Source organism: Gossypium hirsutum, chromosome A12 (genome assembly GCF_007990345.1).
Source record: "Gossypium hirsutum isolate 1008001.06 chromosome A12, Gossypium_hirsutum_v2.1, whole genome shotgun sequence".
NCBI lineage: Eukaryota > Viridiplantae > Streptophyta > Magnoliopsida > Malvales > Malvaceae > Gossypium > Gossypium hirsutum.
In genome coordinates, this window is record NC_053435.1 from 6,407,022 (window position 1) to 6,425,718 (window position 18,697).

The 18,697-nt window shown below is 34.2% G+C and overlaps 1 protein-coding gene across 3 annotated transcripts; it reads right to left on the reverse strand.

Moving 5' to 3' along the window:
* Positions 1 to 10,494: 10,494 nt before the first annotated feature.
* LOC107921398 (pto-interacting protein 1) lies at positions 10,495 to 15,870 on the reverse strand. Of its 3 annotated transcripts, none has more exons than XM_041082580.1 (9): positions 15,709 to 15,870; positions 12,935 to 13,045; positions 12,726 to 12,841; positions 12,093 to 12,643; positions 11,769 to 12,017; positions 11,523 to 11,686; positions 11,221 to 11,448; positions 10,991 to 11,140; positions 10,495 to 10,906 (listed from the first exon to the last, which is right to left on the reverse strand). In XM_041082580.1, the coding sequence occupies exons 4-9, from the start codon at positions 12,403 to 12,405 to the stop codon at positions 10,643 to 10,645; spliced, it is 1,368 nt and encodes a 455-aa protein (XP_040938514.1). In that variant the 5' UTR covers positions 12,406 to 12,643; positions 12,726 to 12,841; positions 12,935 to 13,045; positions 15,709 to 15,870; the 3' UTR covers positions 10,495 to 10,642. The 3 variants fall into 3 exon arrangements, with proteins under 3 accessions (XP_040938514.1, XP_040938515.1, XP_040938513.1); XM_041082581.1 differs by lacking the exon at positions 15,709 to 15,870 and adding an exon at positions 13,228 to 13,349; XM_041082579.1 differs by lacking the exon at positions 15,709 to 15,870 and adding an exon at positions 13,228 to 13,313 and having other exon boundaries at positions 12,935 to 13,148.
* Positions 15,871 to 18,697: the final 2,827 nt, after the last annotated feature.

Below are 18,697 nucleotides of genomic sequence, written 5' to 3' on the forward strand. Positions count from 1 at the left end.
CAAGGAGACTATCAGAAGAGTTTCTTCTCCAGCTTTCTTCACATATAAAGTTGGCTCACTGATGCTTCTTTCAAATCCAAAACTTGACATATAGTTATCAATTCTATCATACCAGACCTTTGGTGCTCGTTTTAAGCCATACAAAGCCTTGTTAAGCTTTTACACTTTTGTTTCTTCACCAGCCACCTTGAAGCCATCTGGTTGTTCAACATATATCTCCTCCATGAGGAATCCATTAAGGAAGGCAGACTTCACATCAAGTTGATGTAATTTCCACCATCTTTGAGCAGCCAAAGCAAGCAAAAGTCTTATAGCATCTAATTTGCTAAAAGTGCAAAGGTTTAAAAGTAGTCAACATCATACTTTTGGCTGAGACCCTTCACAACTAGCTTTGCCTTCAGCTTGTTTAAGGTTCCATCAGCATTGTGCTTCACTCTAAACACCCATTTCACCCTTATGACTTTCTTGTGAACTGCCTTTCAACCAGCTCTCAGGTTTGATTGTTGTAAATCATATTCATTTCATCCAACGTAGCTTCCTTCCAACCTTGTAATGCTTCTTCTTCTTCATAACTAACTGGCTCAATAGTAGTTATGTCAGCCCTTTCATACACCTCAATGATTAATCTGGTTCATCTGATAGGTACATCATCAAAATCCATTTCTTGCTCAAACTGATCAGCTTCATTTGACCTAGTTACTAAATCTTAAGCAACATTTTCTGACTTAACTTTATCCCAATTCGATGTTGACTTCTCATCAAACACTACATCTCTACTTACAAAAACCTTGTAGGTTAATGGATTAAGTATTCTGTAGCCCTTATTGACACTGCTATAACCCACAAAGATGCCTGGTTAAGCCTTCTTTTCTAATTTGTCCCTCTTAACAGCAAGAACATGTGCATAACAGATGCATCAAAAAATTTGTTTGTTGGAAATGGAAGCTTAACTTGCTTTCCCAAGTGGCACACTTCACAAACACTTTGTTGCTCAACCACTTTTATAAATTGTCAACCAAATCCTTCTTGGATAACTGAAGTAAGGATCTATAATTGACATGGCCCATCCTCCTATTCTACAAATCAAACTCATCCAATGTAGTTGTATAAGCACCAACAGTTACTTTATTCCAATCAGCAACAAAGCTCCTATTAGTCATGGCCACTGACATAAACCTATATCCATTTGGATCACAAATCAAGCATTTTTTGTTCTTGAACACAATCGAATACCCTTTCTCAAGTAATTGACCAATACTTAGTAGATTTCTATCTATTTTAGGTACTAAAATAACATTTGAGTCGACAAGTTTAGTACCTGAAGGAGTGTCAATCAAGACATCTAATTTTCCCTCTACTTTGATGTACTGTCCATTGCCAACTTTCTCCTTTGAGTTGAAGTTGTTGTCAATCAACTTGAAGATACTCGCATTAAGAGTCATGTGGTTGGTACAACCACTATCAATCAACTACCTTTTTATGTTCTTTCTTCTAAATGGAGAACAATAAACTACAAACACTTGCTCCCCGTAAGCATGGCTTTCTTAAGCTACTTGAACTTGAGTGTTTAACTGTTGTGGTTGTTGTTTCTTTTGTTGGCCTCTACTCTTTCACACTTTTTTAATATGGCCTAACTACTTACAAGCTTTGCATTGCACATCAAACTTGAACCAATAGTATGCTTCTAATAAGTGGTCTTTTTACAATGAGAGCATGGTACGCGGATATTTTTTCTTTCCACCATCTCTTTAAGACTTCTCTTTATTTTTGCCCAGCTTTTTTTCCCTTTGTAATTAAAAAAGCTCAAGCTTCCTTTGCTTTTGGCTTGAAATGCACATTCATGATGTTGCTCCTGTTTTCTTGCTCTTAGTTGTTCTTGAGGCATAGGATACATTAATCAGCTCAGTCAAAGAAATTGTTGACAAATCTCTTGAGTCTTCCAAGGAAGAAACCTTAGCTTCATATCTCTTAGGTAATGTTACAATAAGATTTTCACTATTCTGCTTTCATTGAATTGGTCCCCAAGCAGTCTTATATTGTTCATAACAGCAATGATCTTGTCTCAGTATTGCTTTACTATCTTGGTCTCCTTCATCTTCACGTTTTCAAAGTCTTTCCTCAAGTTGATAAGTTGTTGCTATCTTGTTTTTCTATGCCTTGAAACTCCTCTTTAAGCTTGTCCCAAGCCTGCTTTGGAGTATCATAGGTCATAATCCTTGTAAAAATCAAGTCTGACACACTGCTTTGAAGGCATTACATTGCCTTGTATCTCTTGGTTCTATCATCAGAATGTTGCCTGATTTGAGCTACTGTGGGGTTAGCTCTCAAAGGTGGCGGTTCAAGATTAGCATTCACAATCTCCCATAAATCAAATGCTTGCAGGTAATTCTTCATTTTTACTACCCTAATGTAGCTTTCACCATTGAACATTGGTGGTGGAGTTGGAGAGAAATTAGATGAAGGCATATTGACTTGAGAACAGAAGAAAAAAAAAAGAAAAAGAAATGAACCCCTAAGAAGCAGGCTTTTGATACCAATTGTTGGCTTTTTTGAATCAAGGAAAAAAAACTATCACCTAATACTTACCTAAGACCACTAATACATCTTGAAACTCATAAAACTAAACTTCTACACATAGATAAGCTGATTTAATCAAGTCAATCAGCACCTAATAACAACAACATCTTACAAGCTTAGTTCAACTGTAAGTAAGTAACAACAAAAACAACCAAAGTTAGCATAATGTCGTGCTGCAACCAAAAAACAGTCTTAGCTACATGTAAGCCATTTCTTAACAGATTTCTTGAGAGATTTGAGATAAGAAAAAAAGACAATCTGAAAAATAATAAAATAAAATATTTTATGTAGTTGAGATTCTTGTTTTATTCTAAAACCACAAAAACATATCAAAGGATTTAATAATAAATTTCCTCCACCGCTCAACTAAATCTGGAACAGTAGCAACAAAGGGTGCATGCTCCAAGAAGTTGTTATACAGAGGAAGACAAGATCTAATCTAAGACAGTTGTTTGAAGCAAAACGTTGTACCCATTGCGAGATGACCAACCATGCAACGACGGGGACATGTGGCAGACAGTACATGACGGATAATCCAAATAGCGAACAAATATGGTGGACAGTCCAATGGCGAGCACATCTGACGAACTTTCCAAATGTGAATATCTTGGCGGACAGTCCTTTGGCGAATTGCCTTGCGGACTGTCAATATGCGAACTATCATGTAGACAGCCATGTTGCGGATAGTAAATATGCAACAAGATTGGAGGACTGTCCAAGCGAGAACAAACTTGCAGACACATGAGTGGCAGATTGAAGACAACATACGAACTGACTCATGCATGCAAGCTGATCTGCAGAATATGCTTGCAGATAATGAAGCTGCGAAGTGATTGGCGGCAAACTGACTCATGCGAGTGGTACATTGCGCAAATGATTGACTTCTCCTTTGAATAGATGTTTAGATGCTAATTTTGTCATGTTAACCTTGTGTACAAGTTATGTTTTCCTGTTTTTTAGGATATTAGACTTTTTTTAGTAGAGTACGAGGAAAGAAATTTTGTTGTAAATAGTAATGTTTTTCTTGTTGAATTTATCATGAAAAATATTACCAGATTATTTATATTGTTATCATACTCGTTTCTTCTCTACTTTCCTTTCTTTTTTAGTTCATATTTCCAACAATTGATATTAAGAGCCAATCATCCTGAAAATATGAAATTGGGGTTCCCTTTGACTTCTGAGAACGCTGACTTGAAGTTGGGTTTTCATGTGATTAGTGTTCCTTTGTACTATTTTGTTTCAGAAATATGGATAAGAAAATGAGAAAAAAAAAGGGGGCCAATTTTTAATTGCTTTGTGTTGGAGTACTATTCGAATTAGTTGAGTCGGTAGTCTTCGAAACCCTAGTTGCTTCTCGTTTCTTAAATCATATTTGGATCTGAGGGCAATATGCAGTTCAAAGCTTATTTATATTACTAGTAAAAATCATATAACATTTGAATTGAGATTTTGATTTTGTCTCTCGTATTTTAGACAATGTAAAAGTATTGATTTGGTTTTTAGGTCAGCAAGAGCAGAATAGAATGAAGAAAAAAAAGAAAAAAGTTTAAAAAATCATAAAAGAAAAAAATTAAATTGCTCAAAATGAATAAAAAATATGGAGATCAATTGTATCATTTAACCTAAATTTTTTGTTTGAAATGATGATTTAACATGCCACATCAGTTTACCGTTACACTATTAATGACAATTATGTTGGGAAGAAACCGAACAACCGAAACAAAGCGAAAGCACAACCGGTGTTCTTTCTCTCCTTATAACTCCTGTAAAAATTATGGCAAGCACAATAGCACAAGATATGTTCTCTAGCAACCTTAATCAACCACAAATCAACTAATGCAACCACAACAAAAATAAATAGAGACACCGATATTTTTACGTGGAAAACCCCTCTAAATTAAGGGTAAAAACCACGGGACTTTAGAGTCCGATAAAGAGCTCCACTATCATCAAATGTTCAACTACAAGATCACAATATCAAGCCTACAACAAGCATTCAACTCCGACAAGGCTAACAACATGTAATCTTTAGCAAAAGAGAGAAAAATGAGAGAACATCACCAAAAACGTAGCTGCTGAAAAATGGGTATTTCCGACGCTACAAGACTCGGATGAAAAATCCGACCGTACAAAGTCAAGAACACCTTATCACCTAGCTGCTGTCCAAAAATCAGCTCAATCGAACCACGGATGGACCTTCGATCGAGAAGTTGATCACTGCTGCACCAAGCTTGAAAAACTGATTTTTCTTTCTCTCTTTCTCTCTGTTTTTCTTTAGCTCTCTGCAGAAAAATTTCTGCCCACTCCCGTTAATAAGCCAAAAAATTGGCCTTTGACAAAACCAAAAGAAAAAGGAAGGCAAAACATTTGTGCCAGAAAATATGGGTTTCCCACATAGTGGGACCCATACCCAACAAATCTCCCCCTCCAACTATGTGGGGAATGCCTCCATACCGGAGGTCAAACAACATGCTTCAAATTTTCCTCTTGGTAAGGCCTTCGTCAACATATCAGCACCATTATCATTAGTGTGTATCTTCTCAAGCTCTAACAGCTTAGCTTCAAGAACATCTCGTATCCAATGGTACCTCACATCAATATGCTTAGATCTAGCATGAAAAGTTGAGTTCTTACCAAGATGAATAGCACTCTGGCTATCACAGTACAGGACATACTTCTCCTGAGTAAAACCAAGCTCATGCACAAACTTCTTCATCCAAAGCATCTCCTTACACGCTTCGGTTGCTGCAATGAACTCTGATTCGGTGGTGGACAATGCAACACACTTTTGTAGTCTCGATTGCCATGCCACAGCTCCCCCTGCATAAGTGATTAAGTAACCTGAAGTAGATCTCCTCGAGTCAATGTCTCCGGCCATGTCTGAATCTGTATACCCAACAAGAACAGGTTTCTCATTGCCGAAACAAAGTTTCATGTTGGAAGTGCCACGAAGATATCTCATAATCCACTTCACTGCATTCCAATGCTCTATGCCTGGATTAGAAAGAAACCGACTAACTGTACCAACGGCATAAGCCAAGTCTGGTCTCGTGCAAACCATTGCGTACATCAAACTACCCACGGCTGAAGAGTAAGGAATTTTCTGCATCTCTTCCTTCTCCTTTTCTGTGGAAGGACTATGCTTAACACTCAATCTAAAGTGCATAGCAAAGGGAGTATTCACCGCTTTAACTTTGTCCATACTAAACCTTTGAAGTACTTTCTCAATGTACCTCTCTTGTGATAACCATAATTTCTTGGCCTTTCTATCACGTGTCAGTCTTATGCCAAGAATTTGCTTTGCTGGCCCCAAATCCTTCATTGCAAAGGATTTACTCAACTCTTGTTTCAACTTCTCAATTCTAGAAGCATTCTGACCAACAATAAGCATATCATCAACATAGAGCAAAAGAATAATAAAATCATCACCAGAGAATCTCTTAACAAACACACAATGATCAGAAGTAGTCTTCTTGTAGCCTTGCTCCCCCATAACAGACTCAAACTTCTTGTACCATTGCCTTGGAGCTTGCTTCAAACCATACAAGCTCTTCTTCAATCTGCACACATAGTCCTCTTTCCCTTGTGCAACAAAACCCTCTGGCTGCTCCATGTAAAGCTCTTCTTCCAAGTCACCATGAAGAAAAGCAGTTTTCACATCCATTTGTTCAACCTCTAGGTCATAACAAGCTACCAAACTCAGTATAGTTCTGATAGAGGACATCTTCACAACCGGAGAAAATATTTCTTCAAAATCAACCCCCTTTTTCTGAGTATAACCCTTGACGACCAATCTAGCTTTGTATCGTGGAGATGAAGACTTCTCTTCTTGCTTCAACCTGTAAACCCACCGATTCTTCAAAGCTCTTTTGCCTTTAGGCAGTTTCACCAATTCAAAAGTATGGTTCTCATGCAAGGATTGAAGTTCGTCTTTCATCGCTTCAACCCACTGATCTTTGCATTCACTCTCCATAGCCTCTTCATAACATTCAGGTTCTCCCCCGTCAGTCAAAAGAACATATTCATCAGGAGAATACCTGACAGAAGATCGTCGATCTCTGGAAGACCTTCGAAGTGGAACTGCTGGTGGAGCTATAGGTGCTTGTTGTTGATCATTCACAACATCATCCATGGGAGTATCAAAGTCACCTATAGTCTGATGGTCACCACTAACATCACCATGCACAACATCCTGGATAGGATCTGGTGAAGAGTCTAGGGGAACCGGATTCACATCGATCAAGTCACCACTACCTTGTGAATCCACTTTCTCCGTCTTATCAATGTCATCAATGGTCTGATCCTCAATGAAGACAACATCTCTGCTTCTCACGAGTTTCTTCTGAACTGGATCATAGAGTCTATAACCAAACTCACCATCTAGACCATAACCAATAAAAATGCATTGTCGAGCCTTGGCATCCAACTTGGATCTTTCATCCTTTGGAACATGAACAAATGCTTTACAACCGAACACACGTAGGTGATCATATGACACGTCTTTACCAAACCAAACTCTATCTGGCACATCACCTTTCAAAGGAACACTAGGAGACAGATTTATCACATGTGTCACTGTATTCAAAGCTTCAGCCCAAAACGATCTTGGTAACTTTGCATCTGACAACAAACATCTGACTCTCTCAATCAATGTTCGGTTCATTCTTTCAGCTAACCCATTTAACTGTGGAGTCTTTGGTGGTGTTCTCTGATGTCTGATTCCCTGTCGCAGACAATACTCATGAAACGACCCTGTGTACTCGCCACCATTATCAGTACGAATGCACTTCAACTTCTTCCCAGTTTCCCTTTCAACTGATGCTTGAAACTGTTTAAACACCTCAAAGACTTGATTTTTAGACTTCAAAGTGTAAACCCATAGCTTTCTTGAACAATCATCAATGAAAGTCACAAAGTAAAGTGCACCCCCATGTGATCTTACTTTTATCGGACCACAAACATCTGAATGGACCAACTCTAGCAACTCTGATTTCCTATGAGGAGGATGGCTTCTAAATGAAACTCTTTTCTGCTTTCCTGCTAGACAATGAGCACAATTCTTCAGTGTAGCATTCTTTAAACCCGAAAGTTGATTCTTCTTCGCTAAACAGCTAAGCCCCTTCTCACTCATGTGACTGAGTCGTTTATGCCACAACTCAGTTGAGTTGTCATTCAGTGTCACATTCACCGTCTCTCGAGAAGTCAAAGCTTGCATCAAGTACAAATTTGAGCTCTTCTTTCCTCGAGCCACAACCAAGGAGCCTTTAGTCAGCTTCCACTGCCCTTCACTGAAGGTGTTACAGAATCCCTCATCATCAAGCTTTCCTGCAGAAATCAAATTCAAACGGACATCCGGTGCATGTCTAACATCCTTGAGAGTTAACTTTGTTCCATTGTTACTTACCAAGCTAACATCTCCCATACCAATAACCGAAACCAAACCATCATTACCCATCTTCAATACCCCAAAATCACCAGGAGTATAAGATGTGAAGAATTCCTTCCTCGACGTGACATGAAGTGATGCACCAGTATCAATCACCCAACTAGTCTCGTCGCATGCTAGGTTGACCAAATTCTGATCACAAATAACTAACAAATCTTCACGAGTAACAGTAGTAACACGCTCGGATTTTTCATCGTCATTCCGGTCGTGTTTATCACCACCACCTTTGTTCTCTTTCTTCCACTTGAAGCAATATTTCTTGATATGGCCTTTCTTACCACAATGATGACACTCAAGATTCTTGTATCTCGATCTTGACTTGCTTCGGCTTTTATCTCTACCCTTTCCATCTTTGTCTCTGTTTCTCCCCCTGTTCTCGATAACCAACACCTCGGACTGTGATGTAGAACCCTGAGATCTTCTTCTAACCTCTTCATTCAACCACCACTCTTAGCCAAATCCAAAGTAATAATACCCTGTGGGCAGAATTAATGAGTGAGACTCGAAAGGTCTCCCAAGAGTCTGGTAGAGTAGCAAGCAACCAAAGTCCTAAAATCTCGTCATCAAATTTGACACCCATACCAAGCAACTGATTCATCATACTCTGAAATTCACTAACATGGTCAGCTATAGACATTCCTTCTTTATATTTCAGCGCCATCATTTTCTTCAGCAAAAATAACTTGTTATTGCCCGACCTCGAAGCATACAAGCTTTCAAGCTTCTCCCACAATGTTCGAGCATGTGTCTCCTGATCAATGTGATTGTAAACATTTTCTTCAACAAATTGCCGAATAAAGCCACACACTTGTTGATGCTCAAATTCCCATTCTTCATCACTTTTCGAATCGGGTTTTTGAGTAGTAAAGACCGGAAGATGCAAAGCCTTCACAAACAACAAGTCCTTCATTTTATTCCGCCAAAGTTGATAATTTGTGCCATTCAACATAATCATCTTGCTCGTATTAATTTCCATAATTATCTGACACAATAACCAAGCTCTGGTACCAGTTTGTTGGGAAGAAACCGAACAACCGAAACAAAGCGAAAGCACAACCGGTGTTCTTTCTCTCCTTATAACTCCTGTAAAAATTATGGCAAGCACAATAGCACAAGATATGTTCTCTAGCAACCTTAATCAACCACAAATCAACTAATGCAACCACAACAAAAATAAATAGAGACACCGATATTTTTACGTGGAAAACCCCTCTAAATTAAGGGTAAAAACCACGGGACTTTAGAGTCCGATAAAGAGCTCCACTATCATCAAATGTTCAACTACAAGATCACAATATCAAGCCTACAACAAGCATTCAACTCCGACAAGGCTAACAACATGTAATCTTTAGCAAAAGAGAGAAAAATGAGAGAACATCACCAAAAACGTAGCTGCTGAAAAATGGGTATTTCCGACGCTACAAGACTCGGATGAAAAATCCGACCGTACAAAGTCAAGAACACCTTATCACCTAGCTGCTGTCCAAAAATCAGCTCAATCGAACCACGGATGGACCTTCAATCGAGAAGTTGATCACTGTTGCACCAAGCTTGAAAAACTGATTTTTTCTTTCTCTCTTTCTCTCTGTTTTTCTTTAGCTCTCTGCAGAAAAATTTCTGCCCACTCCCGTTAATAAGCCAAAAAATTGGCCTTTGACAAAACCAAAAGAAAAAGGAAGGCAAAACATTTGTGCCAGAAAATATGGGTTTCCCACATAGTGGGACCCATACCCAACAAATTAATGGCTTAGTGACTAAAATGTTACAACATATTAACGTAAGTGACTAAAACGTAACATTTTAAATATAAGTGACTAAAATGTAAATAAAAGTAACTATTTTGATAATTTACCCTACTTCGATTAGTAAATTTTAACGGTCTATCTAGTTGTGTATGACCTAAAGGTGTTATATATCATGGCTAAATGGTATGTCTAAGTTGATGTGTTTTTTGAGCTAGACATACTACTATATTATACAAAATGAAAATATGAATGATGGAACATATATGGTATATTGGTTTATAAGTATATGACACGTTTAAATGTGGATAAGTAATGATGTAGTAATTTTCAAAGGAATTAAAGGTGTCATGGGGGTAACAAATGTAATATTACTTGTTTGGAATCCTCATCGGTCTGGGTTAGGTTAACACATTTGTTAGCAACCAAATAAGACTAGAATCACCAATCATTCGGAACATTCCATTGGCTACTACTATATCATTCTATCGAAGATCATGTTAGAGTAATTAGGTAAGTTTAGATTTCGTTTGCTTTAATAATCATTAGTTTACTTCATTGGTACTTCAAGAATTATTAATAAGTGTCTATTTCTTTAAACTCATATTAAATCTTTTCGATTTTATCTCTTACTTAATGTTACAAGTGTTTAACTGTAAAATTTTATTACAACTAAGGGGCCTCATAAACAAATTACTGTTAGTTTTTTTTTTAATTATCTTATCATTTGAATTTAATTTTGTTCTCATTTATTTAGGAATGTTGGTTCAATAAGAAAAACACTCTTCTTCTCGTCACTTTATATACTGTACATGTATGAACATATCCCAAACTTTGTTATCAAACGAGATGTCAAAACATGTAAAAACAGAATCTAATTGAAGCTTGACGATGGGCTCCATCTTTCTTTTAAATATTCCTCCATAGAAATGTTACTGCTTTGCTCCATGCTACTAAATGATGTCGAATCATCATCGACATCAAGCATTGCAAGACTTAAATGTAAATCTGCCCTTGAATTTGGATAAACTTCATCATCGTCACCATCGTCGATATTATGTTCTTGGCTTTCTTTGTTCTCATTTTGTGTCGCAGCCCATTTTTCAATGGCTTCTTCCCCTCTTAAGAGCTCCAATACCTAAACACAAAATAGTGCAAATTTTAATTGAAATCTCAGTCAGTTCAAAGACGTTTTATAAAGATATTAAAATAGCTTTATTACCTCACTCATCTTCGGCCGGAGTCGAGCTGACCGTGTGATGCAGAGAGTTGCTGCTATCATCATTCTATGCATCTGAGTCGCATTGATATTTCCATTCAAATCAGGGTCCAGTATGCCTTTCATATCTCCACTTTCTATCATTGGCTTTGCCTGAAATCCAAGGACTTTCAGTAAATTTTATGCACATCTAAAGAACTTGAAAGATGATTGTTTCAGAGAAAAACTCCTACCCACATGACCAAGCTCTGCTGGCCCTTGTGATTCTCAAAGCTTATTGGTCTTTTCCCTGATAGCAATTCAAGTAGAATAACACCGAAAGCGTAGACATCAATCTTGTCGCTAAGCTTGCCATACATAAAGTATTCAGGAGCTAAATACCCAAATGTCCCAACAACATCAGCTTGAATCAGAAATGATGAAGCAGTTGGTCCCCATATTGCTAGTCCGAAGTCAGATAACTGTCATGTTGAATCAATTTGTCACATATTTCATTTCAACTAAACATTATTCCAGTAAACACAATTTAAATTACCTTCGCTTCAAACTCATCTGAAAGAAGAATATTTGAAGACTTGACATCTCTATGGATAACAGGTCGAGAATGCTCACTATGTAGGTAATTTAGGCCTTCAGCAATGGCAACAGCCACGTTATATCTCACTTTCCATGGCAAGGGATGTTTATCTTTGTTATTCCCTACAATATATTTATATATTAGCTTGCATCGGTATGGTTCAAAGCAACTTTTACCGAGGAAATGGACACATGGGAGCTGTACCATGCAGAATTTCTTCCAAGCTCCCTTTAGATGAGAAATCATAGACAGATATTAGATCATAATCTTTAACGCAGACACCAACTAGAGGCCTTATGTGTTTATGCTTCAGTGAGGAGACTATTTCGATTTCGTTGGCAAAATCCTTGTATGCATCTTTCGATGACTTCTGGATCTTAACAGCAACTGCCTTACCATCCGGAAGGATCCCTTTATATACACGGTTGCTCCCTCCTTCTGCGATCAGATTCTCTGCAATGAAATAGAACGTTACTCAAAAACAATGATCACAAAATGTAAAACAGAATACATCAAAGGGATAAAAACCTGATGAGAACTCAGCAGTTGCAGCTTTTAAAACTTCATAACCGAACCATTGGAAAAAAGATGAATTTCTTCTCAGGGGTATATCTAAGCATTTCTGCAACTCATATTGCATAGAGGAATTGCTGCTATTATCGTTACCTCCATTGCCACTCAGCTCGATTTCTTTGTTGGTTGAACATCGAGGAGTATGATGCGGGGAACGACTGGGTAAGTTCATAACCCATTGGACAACGGACATATTCCTGGCGAGCTTTGCAGGTGGTGTTTCTGAGCAACCCCTCAGCAGAAGGGGCCAACCAGGCTTATAGTCCATACTATCTCCTGCGAAAAAAGAACTGGAGCTTGAAGAGTTTTTCTTGCCTTCATGAACAAAAGTCAATGTTTCACTCTTATAATCTTCACTATTGGTTCTTGATGCATCATTGGAGCTTTGAATCCCTTCGAAACTGGATATCTCAAACACTAGTTCAGTACACCATATTCTGATTGTCACTTTCTGGCACAAAGGTTTTCACTCGGACAAAAACTTGGTCTTGGATCACTTTCAAAAGCTGACATAATTAAGTGCATCTATTAGTACTTTGGAAGACCAAAGTAGAATTCTTATTCCTACGATCCAGTTAAAAACCAAACCTGGTAGTTGATTATGGTTGAATCTTCTGAAATCAATTTTTCCATTGTTGATGGCCAAAACATTTGTAGTCGTTGGCAACTGCTTTGAACAGTAGCTACCTATAGAAGTCCAACCCCTGAAAACGATATCTATTTTTATTCAGAAAAAGAATCAAACCGATGTTGAACAACCAAAAAAGGATTTTTGAGTCATTCAACTGCTCCTTTACCTAAAAGCACCATGCTTGCCTATACCCAACACTAGAGTTACAGCTTCATAGTTCTTTGCTTCTCAAATCAATACATCCCACGTCGATCTTCCATTGCAAATCTAGATCAACCTGAAACTCGAGAATCGGATCGGGGATCAAACTCGCGACCTCAAGTATAATGAACATAGTCCTTGATAAGATTCTAACGACAATTTCTCTTCTAAAGCATAATCTACATTGAAATTTCATATTACAACACAAAACTTTCAAGGAACATCAAAATTCCGTGGAAAGCAATGAAATGCACTTACCTGAACAACACAATCACCAGGTTCCGCAACTTTTTAAGAAAAATTTGGGGGTGATGATAAAGATATTCTGTTTTTTTGTTTAAAAGAAAAAAAAAGATTTGTTATTATTATTTTTTAAAAGTAATAATAAGTGAAGGAATAGTTTCTGTTTATATAATCATAGATTGCAAGTTCGTTAATAGAACTGGCAAATTTCGCGCGAAACCCGTGGTCTCAGGTTGTTTAGGAAACGAATGAAGTACACAAGCGAAACCTTTTACCGGCTATTGCGGGTTGACCTCCTCTTCCCTTTGAACTCAGCTTTGCCTCTTGACTACTGTTTTTCTGCTTTTTCACTAGAATATCATAATTTGGCCCTTATTTACTACTTTATAATTATTTCTATTATTCCAGGATAAAGAAAATGAAGTTAAGTTATAATTCACTTTCCTTTTTCTTTTTTTTTTCCTTCTTTTTTAAGAAAATAATATATTTATGATTAATTATATCACCCTCTGCTGGGTATTTTCTTTTTTGAATGAACAAATCAAATAGAATTGATTTGAATCCTAACACTAGTTTCAAATTAGAAAATAAAATAAAATCATTTATATTTTTATTATTAAATTATTGTCTACATTTTTTTCATTAAATCAGCTAATTTAGCTTCATATTCTATTGTCAACCAATGACGTAGCTCAGCTAGCTATTAATCAACGTGATAATAAATAAAGTAAATAAAAAAATTTTTAAAATAGTATTTGATAAATTGAAATTTTAAATTTATTTGTTATATTATTTAAAATTAATTATGAAGTATAATTAGAATGTTTGATAAATATAGATTTTAAATTATAATTATTTTTTTTACATTTTATTCTTATTTTTTAAATATTTCACATTATTCTAAGCAAAATCAAATTTTAAATGTAAAATTTGTATATGATAATATAATATTAAAATAAATAAAATAAATTGAAAATATTTTCTAACTTTTATCTATTTATTATTTTTCACACTTTTTATAGAAAAATTCTATCAAATTATTTTTATTTTGGATTTTAAAAATGTATAAAAAATAAATCATAAAAAATATTACTTTTTAATTAATATAATTATTTTCAATGTTCTATCAAATAAGAACTAACTTATAATTATCAAAACACCACTAAATTAGATAACTTTAACTAAATCTTCAAATTATTGTAAAACACATTAGAAATATAAAATAATATAATTTATACTATTTATAAAACCCTTATGGAGTTGGTGTCGCTCATCAACTAAGTTCCAACTTAATTTAGGAAATTACCAAAAAAAACCTTTTTTATTTGTAAAGTAATATATATGATTTTGTGGATCTTTTTAACTTTTTATATTTTTATAAAAAAATAAAATTTGTATATAATAATTTTAAACCGAAGATACTATGCATATAAAATCTTTTCCTTTACTACTTGAACTAAAACATTTTTTAGATTTTATATAAAATTTTAGTAAGTATATTTGTCACACAAATATGATTTCCAATTGTATACGTTATTATAAGATTTCTAGTAATATTAACGGTTACATATTACCTCCATCACCAAGCTAACTTTGTCAAAATATAGTGTTATTGACTCCATCAAACACATCTTTTCTGAGCGTACTATTTAATCAGAGTTTAGGAAACACATGAACTACACACCTTTAACACATAAATTATATCGATGGGACAACCATTATTTGTCACCTTCAAACCTTAAAACTTGGGTAATATCACATTCCCTACTTAATTAAGACCAGTGACCGGGTGGGCTAACCCAGGATCACTACGTGTCACCTTAGGGCTACCCAAATATAAACCCCTTTTCACCCCTAAGAAGGGGATAAACAATCGTTGGACAGTAATTCCCTCTTCTCTTTCCCACTCCTACCTCTCCTTCCTTTTGAATACTCAACTCATCTACCACCATCACCATTACCAAATGATTTTCCGCCGCTCTAGAGTAAACCAACCTCTTTTCTCCACCGCCATCTCCTCCTTTGAATCAACAACAATGATAGTGCGTATATAGGTGACTAAGGTAACATGTCCTTAACACTAAAGCATCAAATATTAATCTTTCAATTACTTTTTGGTACACCTAATAATTATATGTATTCGTCCAAAATATTAAATGAAGAACAGGATTTTTCTAAAGAAATAGTGAACTAAGGATGTATGTTAATATTGCACATGATAAGATTATTAAATATTAAAATGAAACAGAAAGAATGGGGATTTGGAAACCTGTAAAAAATTGACTGGTCTCAAGGTGGTTAGGGCAGTTGGCCAGACGTTGATTGATATTTTAGGAGAATATTAAAACATTTTAGTATTAGAGGAGAGCTTTGTTTGGAAATAAATAATAAACAATTTTTGTTCTCCTTTCTCCTCACACTTCATTCGCTTCCTATTTCTTCTTCGTATCTTAATTTGCTTTTCCAATATGAGTATTTGAAAGTTGTACAACTTACATTTTCTGCTTGTGAAGTACTTCTCCAGTTGTTTGGCTTCTGAGATAGGATTGGAAATTCTTGCTTCCTTCCTTCGAGCTGTGAAGTTAGGCACTGCCTTGGAAGTCATACTTTTCAGTTTGTTTCTAGTTTTAGGGGTTATATAATTGTGTTCCAGAAATTGTTTTTTGAGGTAAATATTTTATCAATTACAACTCTCATATACCCATCTTTAAAAACCAAATAATGATCTGAAAAATAAAAAAAATAAGTAAAAGAAGAAAAGCCAAAGTACGACAGATCAACTGCAAGGGGAACGAAAAAACCCCGAATGAACTGTGAGGAGAAAGGTGAAAAAAAAGGTCATTTATTTTTTACTTCATTGTGCCACATAACAAATAGCTATTGGTGGCTATAGATATCTATATATATTTTTATTTTTAAAAAATTAAATCAATTTTTTATTATTTTTAATAGGTCAAAATATAATTTTACTTTTATTAATTTAAATTTTATAAACTTTAAAGAGCTTAAATAAAAAATTTTCCATCCTAATTAGTGGGATAAGAAATGGGGCACCAAGTAGGGGAAGAGGATTTTTGTTCAAACTAGATTAGGGTCTAGAGTTTTTTTTTGCTAATTTTATGTAAACTATTATTTTTGCTAGTATGGTCCACCCATGCTATATGTTGGGTGGATAATTATTTTTTTGTGTTAAATTATAAAGTAAAAATTGGAAATTTAAAATATATTTTAGTTAAAGTTTTCAAAATTAGACTAGTGGTTAAATTGGTCAGGTCATTGATTATTACAGTTAGATTTAGGAAATCATTAAAAAATTATAAAAATATATATATTTAAAAAATAAAAAAACAATTCAATTGATTTTTTTAATCTTATTCAACCGATTTGTATCGCCTCACGGATCAACCAGTTTTGTATCGGCTCACAAATCAACCAGTCTAATGCCTCTCTCAGGATCAATACCCCAATTGGTTCTCACTCTACCTGATCACTCTGATTCAAATAACTAGTACTCTGAGTCTCTACACTTTGTATATTTGGAATTTAGTTCTCTTATTTTTATTTTCAAGAATTAATCCTCTACTTTTTTACTTAAAAATCCACTTTCAAATTATATATATCCACGTAACATTTCAATTAAAAAGTTCACGATATTAATTATTTGAACTAATTAATAACATTATAAAAATATAGAGATCAAATTATGTTAGAAATTAAAGTATAAGGATTAAATCTCAAATTTAAGCATATTAGAAGGACCAAAACTAAAAATTAACCATTAAAAAAGCATGGTGGGCGTATACCACTTGCCACAATGATATAGGTATATAAATTTTGAGCATATTCTATGGACTAAAACTGGAATTATACCATTGTTTTTAAAGTCTAAAAAGAGAGAGAGCTCTGTTTGTTTTTTGACAGGTGTCTAGAGAAGTGATGTTTGGGCACTACGTTTATATATAATGTATAGATTTTGAGTATATTCTAGGGATTAAAACTGAAATTATACCTGTAGCAACGTAAAAGTTTTTTGCTTTGGTCGCTAATTGAGGAGATTTATTGAAAATTTGAAAAATCGATTTTTGATTTTTAAAAAAGAGAGTCGCCACCGATCCTTTTTCCTAGGTGTGATCGGACACCTAATAAATCCTCTTTTTTTAAAAGAAAATTTATTTTTTAAACAAAAAGAAGGCCAAATTTAGGTCTACGTCAAAAGCCAGAGAAAAAATAGGGTTCGGGAGTCGGTTACGCACGAGAAAGGTATTAGTACTCTTGCAACGCCCAAAATTGGTATCTCGTTAAACATGTGTTGTCTTAATTTTCAAAAATGCGAGTTCAATTTAAATTTTAATCGTGATCCGATCAAAACACGAGAATTTTTAAAATTTCGGTTTCTTTTGAGAAGGGCGTTCCGTTTTTAACACGAGCCGATGATGTTCACCCAACATAGCGATGAAATCAACGACTTAATGTTAAGTCGGTACGTTACCTTATTTATTGAAATAAAAAAAATGAATGAAAATATTTTTAAATAAAAAAATAAAAAGAAAACTAATATCGATGTTGAAATAAGATGTGATTTAATAGGCTAAATTCAGAACAGGCAAATAATAATAAAAAAGTTAAAAATATACGAAGCAAATATGTAAAACATTAACAATGTATATGTGATAATAATAAAACAATAGTAGTGCATATGGTATTAAACGTGATAATAATAGTAATAATGTAAACATGAAATAGTAGTGAGCATATATATATAAAACATATATTACTAGATTAAAAATATATACAATATATATTGAAAACAATAATAATATAATAACTAATAATAACGATATATAAATATACATATATGTATTAAAATATATACATAATAATAAAAGTAAAAAGTGTATACATAGTATTAAAAATATGTACATAATATGGCGTTAAAAATACATACATAATATAGTTATTAAAAAATATATACATAAAATAATATGTAAAAAAATGTAATATAGTATTAGAAATATACACAATATATATGGTATTAAAAATATAGTATTAAATACACATAAGTATTGATTAAAAAATAATACTAATAATAGTAATAGTAAAATACTAATAAATAATAGATATAGTAATAATAAGAATATATAAACGACAATATGTACAGGGGAAAATAAAAATAATAAAAGAGAATTTGTGACGCTATATATACGTAAACATATATATTTATATATTGAAACATATATACATGGTATTAGTATTTAAATACATATAATATAATATTTAAGAAAAACTGTACATAATACATACGTATTTGATATAGCGTTTTAAAGTATACATGTAATATAACATTAGACATATATATATATATGATAATATAAAAATATATAACTAATAATATTTAAGAATGTATACATAATATAGTATAAAAAATGTATATATATATACGTAATATAGAATTTAAAATATAACTAATATATTAAAAGAATATATA